At 38.0% G+C, this 8,097-nt stretch overlaps 1 protein-coding gene across 2 annotated transcripts; it reads left to right on the top strand.

Annotated features, from left to right (window-relative positions):
• The first annotated feature begins 745 nt into the window (after positions 1 to 745).
• LOC149042738 (uncharacterized) lies at positions 746 to 5,382 on the top strand. Of its 2 annotated transcripts, none has more exons than XM_089213468.1 (2): positions 746 to 879; positions 3,515 to 5,382. In XM_089213468.1, exons 1-2 carry the CDS (start codon positions 822 to 824, stop codon positions 3,883 to 3,885), a joined length of 429 nt encoding a protein of 142 aa, XP_089069594.1. In that variant the 5' UTR covers positions 746 to 821; the 3' UTR covers positions 3,886 to 5,382. The 2 variants fall into 2 exon arrangements, with proteins under 2 accessions (XP_089069594.1, XP_089069593.1); XM_089213467.1 differs by lacking the exon at positions 746 to 879 and adding an exon at positions 1,314 to 1,652.
• Positions 5,383 to 8,097: the final 2,715 nt, after the last annotated feature.

The following is an 8,097-nucleotide window of genomic DNA, read 5'->3' as shown; positions in this document are numbered from 1 at the left end:
GAGAAATAATTCACGTCCTAAGCAGCGGGTCAGGGGGCCTTCAGTTCCAGCAAAACTAAAATGTGGAGAGGGCTCACCTCCCTACTCCGCATGTTCCAGTAGGGAATATTTGGGGTAACATATCCAAGTCGAAAATAAAGAAACTACAACTGGTGCAGAACCTTGTAGCAAAAATTTATGCAAATTTCCTTAATGTTTCACAGGCCTATTAGGCAATATAAGAACAGATTATCGGCTAAAACGACGTACAAAAATGGCTTTGATTGAACGGAAATGGATAGTTAAAAGCCGCCGCTAAGCCCATTCTCAGAGTCCCATACCCAGTTCACTACCGCAACATTCTTACTTCACTATCCATATCGATGAGGGCGCGTTCGCACTTAGCCTCGTCCTCGCGCCGTAATTTCGGCACCAGATTGAATGTTTGGATTGAATGTTTGAGTTGAATGTTTACACTGGAGGTTGGAATGCAGGAGTTGCGTGTTTGCATTGAATGTTCGAATTGAATGTTTACATAACGTAACTGTTCGATTTATGCTAGAAAGCTGTAGCAATAAATTGAAGCAGATCAAAATAGCCTCTTCTGCCAAAGTGCGCAAAAAATTGTTTGAAATAAATTACAAACAATGAAGCAAATTTCCAGTACCAAAAATTTAGCGTGCTTGCAAGCACAACGTCTTCAACATTTAAGAGCTCTCGTTCGGCGTCCGCATGCAATTATTCACTTGAACGTTTACGATGAAAGATTCGAATGCGTGACATAACACTTTACTTGAAATGCAAGCGTTCATCGCTCAGCAGGAAAACACAACAGTAATCTCATGCCATTGCCTTTTTCTACCACAAAAACCTTCAAAGATGGAATGAAATCAGAAAAAGGTGAGATTGGGATTCCGATGTTAATAAAAGTTGACATTATGTGCAATGAGTATTCAAATTGAATGTTCGCATTGAATGTTTGAATTGAATGTTTACATCGAATGTTCGACATGCATATTTACATTGAATGTCGGAATTGAATGTTTGAATCGAATGATGAATGTCCGACATGCAAGTGTGATTTATTCATTTGAATACTCAAGGAGAAAGTTTCGATAAAGGATGTCAAGTTTAAATCAAACACCCGCTTATTCGAAGATAACATTCAAATGTTACATGAAGGGTTTGAGGATTATCATTAAATGTTTAACCTAATTGACTGACTATTTGTATTTTTGGAGCGCATAATTAAATATTTGAATCACAAGTTGAAAGTTAATAGCAAATATTGCACAGCACAAGTTAACGTTTATATGTTTGAATAAACATTGATCAATTGAATTTTGGCGGTGTTGGAACGTCATGTTTGTTTTTGCAACGATCCTTTCCAGGACATATCCGGAAATTTGATATGCGCGTGGCTTATTGTTTTGTCTGCCGGGTCACCAATTAACGCACTCACGGAAAAATTTATTATTCAATCCAAGCGTGCACGTCAACAGTTTAATATGCACATTACAGCATTTTCGGTTTTTGCCGACCAGAAGCAATAGGCAGTTATTCTTGTAATCGGGAAGGAGTAAGAGGATCTTATCCACCACATATCATGAAAAACTCTACCAAGTTTTGTATTTATCTTATCATAACATGCTTGTCACCAATAAGGGCCGAAGGTAAGTCCAAGCAACTGAAATTTGCCAAACTTTCGGTTTTGTATCCACCGTTGAATTGGAACACGCCTTAAATTAAATGAGAACTATTTCCTAAGCCTATTTGACATAAACGCTCTTTTAAAGTAAGATTTTAGCATTCGACTTCCCCACTGCTTTTCCTAAATTTGTTTGTTGCTTCAAAAGGGGAAAATATATTCAGCGACTTTGTGCACCGTGCAACAGCTTCCAGTGTTGTGTCTGCCGGTAACTCATTACGGTAGTTCGTCGTTAATCGACGCTCCTGCATCTTAGAGAGTTGTTATATGTAAATCTGCGAGAAAACATTACATGTCGCCAACAATCGTGATGTATCGAAAGGGTGGTTACCTTAACTCTAAACATTTCCGAATTTCTTAATGATTGCGATCCCGACTACTGACTATTGCTGGACTACTGGCCTTATAGAAACATGATTTTTATTTCATTTTACAGTTGTGAATGACTTGCGTCCTTCAATATCAGCTGTTTAACTTTTACGTAGTAAAGAAGGTTATTTCGAATATAATTGAGTCAATGTTTAGGCACGAAGTAATTCAATTAATAGCGACCTTGAGCAGTCAGGACGGCAACGCCAAGGAAGACTTCGATTAAAAAATTAATTTCTGCCTTTAATTAGAATTTTAAAAATGGCTGCATCTGTTTACTGTCTCGTGCGGCGTCACACCTCAACTTCAGCATAACGTTTGAAAGAAGCGTTGAGTTCCAAATGGAAATTAAAATAATTTGCAGTCGCGGTTTCGGCTGCGTAGGACTGTTAAGAAATGCACAAAGTTTTAAAACGCATGTGCTGAGCCATTATTCTGCCAATTTGATCTTTTGTTTTTCCATGTCCTAGTTGCCGTCGCCGTCGTGGTTTGTTTAAAGTCCCTAATGATTATGTTTGAACAACCGCTACAAATGCCGTGAAAACGACAAATGTTGCACCCAGTCCCTTTCGCAATAATGAGTTAAAGTATAAGTAACATTGCCAGTTAAAAAGTGCGCTCTTTGCTTCTTGAAGCTCAGCTTTGAATAGCAGTTAAAGCTAATTTGAGTGGAAATTGTGTCAGAATAATGGAAGCCATTGGCCGACGTAATATTTGTTTCATTGTTTAAAATACTGCGAGCGAAAGGCAGCCTGACTGTCTAGAGTGAAGCGTCACGAGAGCGAAATCTGGAGAATCACTTCAACGTTTGCCGCTTAGTAAGCAGCAAACACTCATTATGCCTTTGAGGTTCGAGTTTGCTTTTGGCACTAATAATTACTCCCTATTTTCCATCACATGGGGTTGGAATCTCTGCGGTAGGACCGTGAAATACTTTCGTCTTTCTCCTCAGAGAGATTGGGAAGATTGCAATTCCAGTGAAACAAAACAAAAAAACAAAACAAAAAAAGGCAAAGATCTTGAAGCAATACCAAAGAAATAATGTCATTTCAACTTTAGCACTTCAAATGTAAGCATTTCGTTTTTCATGTGGGATATCCAAAGACCCAGTTTTAGTTGGGCAATTTATTACAGCTGTTGCTTCGCAATAATTCATCTTGGTATGCTGAGACTTTTAATATTACCAGTAAATACTTTTAACCCATAGAAGAGGTAAATTGTTTTATTTCTTATACCCCTTTAAGGAAACATCATTCTATTTAAATCACAGGACTCTCCCCCACTTAAAACCCCTGAGCCTAAATTTAATTTGAAATTGAAGGCCTTCCCAGTGTTTTTACTACATACAATTTCAACAATCTCGAACTTGACGCAGAAATAGATTCTGCAAAATCTTGCACCGTTTTCCCCATAACAAGATGTGCCTTTCTGTTTAACAAACACCCTTTTTTTTTGTAGATGATTCAAACAAAGGTGGATGGTGCTGGAAAGAGTATACTACTGTCGGCTTAGTAGGAGGTGCAGCAGCAGTAGTTGGAGCCCCTTTTGTTCTTTCTGCAGCAGGATTTACAGCTGCAGGTGTTGCTGCAGGTTCTGTCGCTGCTGGTATCCAGTCTGCAGTGTACGGGGGAGCTGTGGCTTCAGGCAGCATATTTGCAGGACTTCAAAGTGCAGGTGCAGCTGGCATGGGAGCCAAGGCAATTGTGGCTCTCTTTTCCTCGGGTGCAGCAGTGAGCACTTATATCAAGAATAAGGTTGCTCCATGTGTGGAGGGACCAAAATGTTCTTCAGACCCCCCCCCCCCCCCCATGAGTAATTTGTACAGTTGAATGACTTTCATGTGTTGGGAACATTTGTAATTGATTGCACATAGCTATAGGTGCATAAAATAACGTGTTGTTGCAGGAAATTAAATACTGAGCACATAAGAATGTAATAATAACATGTTTCTTTTTTGGGCTGGTTTTTCTGTGGTCAGAAATGTCCTAAAACATCAGCAGGGTCATTCAAAACCAAAATGTAATTTAAGGCATCACAATTTCAAAAAGTATGTAAAAGTAAACACATTCCATGCAGTTTGCTAAAGATGAGTGAAGGAAATTCAAATTCAGTTTTTCACACTAACAGTTCTCCAGTTTCCTACCGTGTTATAGAGATGACTCCTAGAGAATATATGTGGATGAAATACTTCACAGACCAGATGTTTTCATAAAAAGGAAACCAATTTTCTAGATAAGGAAAAAAAATAAATGCAGGAATGAGATGCGTCCACATGTACAGGGGACTGGCATGACTCTCTCATTATGAAACCAAGAATTGAAATGTGGCAATTATCCTATCTAGTAAGCTTGACTAGGAAGGGCTCCATTGTGTGGTTAAAATATTACACTAATGAGTTGCAAATTAAATTCACAAATTGCATTACAGTTTTCTTTCTTTTGACTGTCTCTCTCTGGTCCTGGCTTTGTCTTGAGAAATTAACCCTTTCATTTCCTTAGACTATATCACAAAAGAGTTTGAAAACAGAGTTGAGTTGAATTGGGGCTTGGTTGTTTAACCATGTAAAATACAGTTGCATGCTTGGTTGCCAAGCCTTTTAACAGGAGTGAAGCTAAGGGTGACCTTGTTATGCTACAAACCTTGCTGCTTTTCAAATTGTCTTGTTATTATGCTAACTAGTTACTGGTCTCTATCACAGCAAGGTCCCTTTCAGCCTCACTCCAAATCAAAGGCTTGGCAACTAAGTACACTGTGAAATGGCCTATTGAGTACCATGCCAAAAAGAGGAAGACAAACAAATTATGATTGATATGGCAATCAATTTTAAGCAATCATCAAGTGTTACTATTGACTAAAAAAAATAGACTGCAAGAGTATGTCTGTGAATATAGTGTGAACAAATAGCATAAATATACACCATAAACTGTTCTCATTAGGGTATATTTGCATCTTTCTAGGCTTCATTTGCTCACAGACTGTTCAGTTATGATGTAATTTCATGTTGAGTTACGTCATTACGAGAATGGTGTGCTTGCTTACAACATACATATTTTTACATTTTTGTCTTCTGTTATCAAGGCTGCTTAGTGTGAATTTTGTCAGAAAAAGTAATTTATGGAAATTATGTTAGGTTTTTTTTGTTGAGTTTCAAACAGTTACTTTATTGTTAGATTTATTAAAATACAATGAGGTCCATAATTATCCAAAGTTCCCTTTTGAAAACATTAAGTGCAATAAAACACATTGTGTTTTGTAAAGTTTTTAGCTTCTACAGTGCTTTTTTAATACTAAATACAAGTTTGCAAATAAAGTCAGTTCAGTTGATACATATACCCTGTGAAATCAGAGAACACAAAATTCTTAAACAACTTAAGTACATAGGTATGTATTTTCACCACTTTTGTCATTTTCTTGCAAGGGGTTGCAATGATTCTCCAGGAATGCCATCTGTTGATCAGAAAGTGGAAGACTTGTATCTGGAACCACAACCTGATGGTCTTCTTCCAGAGGGACAGGGGTAGAGGGGTCAACTCTATAATCATGCCTATTACAAGTATCAAACACGCTTTCAACTGCGGCATATCCAGAGTGTTCATTTTCAAGCATTCCAGCTGTGTGTAATTGAATAGGAGAAAGGTTTTTTTTCAGAAGGTAGTGGATGATTTTCCCACTAGCTCTCAAATTCCTGTAAGCACTTATTGATTTGAGGATGAAGGTGTAATGTAATGCAAATAAATGCAACTCATTTAGTGGATCTAGTAGCTCATTGTCCTCCAAGCAAGAAAGTGTTCTTGCAAGAAAGCATAGTACTCCTGAGTAAATATCTCTGTCTGACCTTTCTACATGACAGTTGTACACAGAGCTACCAGTTATAATGCTACCTCTGTCAACGCCAGTCTCTGCTCTAGCATAAACTCTGCTACTTTGAAATTTCCTATACCATAATCACTTCTCACCTTAGAAGGTAATCCATAACTGTTGACATCTCCAGTAAATTGCTCCAGTAATGTATCAGCTCTGTTGTTATTGCAGCAATGGGCATAAATAATAATTCAGGAATATCCATTAACACACACGAGTTATTGACCTCCATCTGTCTATGTGCCCAGAGAGCATTTGGTGTAGGAACATTGTATTTCCTTCCATAAATTGTAGACTGCCACTGCAAAACTATTTCAACAGGATCAAGGGTTCGAAGACAATTTCTCACACGCCTTCATGAAATAGCCCTCTACTTCTCAGAGCGCCCACCAGTCGGGCCTATCCGATATTTGGAGTTAGTTCTTGAATTTCTTTCACAATGTTCTCCAAGTTGGAATCAGTTATTTAAGTCCAACTTAACTCTTCTTAGTCAGTCACGCTAAATATTAATCTCCTCCTTCTGAGGGTACTCTCGCTTTCACCAAGAAAATCGGATATCTTTTTCCAGGAAAAATGTATCTCTCTTAAACGTATCTGTTCTTCCTCAATGACATAAGGTGGGCGCCCAGGACTATTCCTACTCGAATCGGGTGGGCTGCTACATGCCCTTTCACCAAAAATATCTAACATCTCATTTCTGTATTGTTGCAGCTGATCAATCAAGTTTCTAACCTTAATCAGAGACAGGTTTAGGATTGATGCCACATCAGTGAGATCTTTATTGTTCCCAATATCTGTGGTGAGTAACTGAATGGTCTCTGCAGCAGTTCTCAAGCAATCAGGTGCGTGATCAACATCCTCAAATGACAAGTTATTGCATCTTTCTGCCTCTTCGAATTAAGATATTGTCGAAAGCATTATCTTGAAATTGTCAGAAAAGAAAAACAGTCCGGACTCGTTGCGTTCTCTGGAGGGAGTATAGGCAGCCATCTTTATTAATGAAGCTAAGGGTGACCTTGTTATGATACAAACTTTGCTGCTTTTTAAATCAATAAATCTAAATTGTCTTGTTATTGGCAGTTTTGTTTTACAGCACGATGTATCATTTTTTTCTCAAAGGTGCATCTTAAACAGTGAGAAGAGTAAAGATTGTTCAGTCAAGCTTCATTTAGAAATGTAGCTTGACTGAGATTTTGACATCTTGAATTGGAACAATAATCACTTTGTTTTTTTTCGAATAGAAAAAGGCAGTTATATAATTTTTCGATTGCAGAAGGCTCCACTCCATGACTGATTCAGTTTTCATTGGTGGGTGGTTGGAATTTATTTTCAACAATTATTTTGTTGATAAATAATTAATCAGAAAAGAAAACTCTGAAAAACTCAGAAAACTCTGTTTTCATGTCCGCCTCTGTCTATCAGTAGGCAAAATTTTCCATTTATTTCTAATCGCATTGAGAAGATCATAGTTTGTAGTAAACAGGACTTTACTTTAACTTGGTTAAAAAATTATTGATTCGTTAGAAATTTTCCACTATAAGGTTTGAGAGGTCTTTAACTTTTGTAATATCCGCCTTACGCCATCACATATAAAATATTGGCTTAGTTGCGATTTTTATTTCATGGTTGCTCCATCTTATGGCGTCTGTTTTGTCTTCACCTATTTAAGTTTTGGGATGCTGTTTAGCTTGAGTTCTTTGGTTCTATAACTGTATAATAGTAAGAACTTAAACCGCCTAAGGATGATTTTCCCCGGTGCTTTCCCCACTGTATTAAATCGTCTTTCCCAGGCTTTGTTCATAGAATCGAACTCAATCATTTTTAATTCACCTTCTTTCCTGTCTCTGATTCATGTATTTTTCTAAAATTTTATGTGGTTTGTTGTTCTATGTAAACTTCAATAAGGTGTTATCAACCCTTTTGGTGAAATTTTCAGGTAATGATAATGCGGGTATCAGCGACCATCCCGAGGGGTCGACCCCCGGGCACCCAGGGGCATTTGTCACAGCTGCCGTGCCAAATACATGCTAAAGCCCCTCGGGTAGGGCAAAAAATTGGGACAAATACCCCCACCCCTGGAGAAACCTGGGCAACATATAGTCGGTGTTGCCTGTTCCTCGATGCAAAAGTACGAGTGATCATGGTTTACTGAAGCCACATCAGCACTAAAATCCACACAA

This window comes from Pocillopora damicornis, chromosome 7 (genome assembly GCF_964200805.1).
Source record: "Pocillopora damicornis chromosome 7, jaPocDami1.2, whole genome shotgun sequence".
Lineage (NCBI taxonomy): Eukaryota > Metazoa > Cnidaria > Anthozoa > Scleractinia > Pocilloporidae > Pocillopora > Pocillopora damicornis.
Note: the sequence above shows the minus strand (reverse complement) of the source record. Positions and strands in the feature narration are given on the sequence as shown.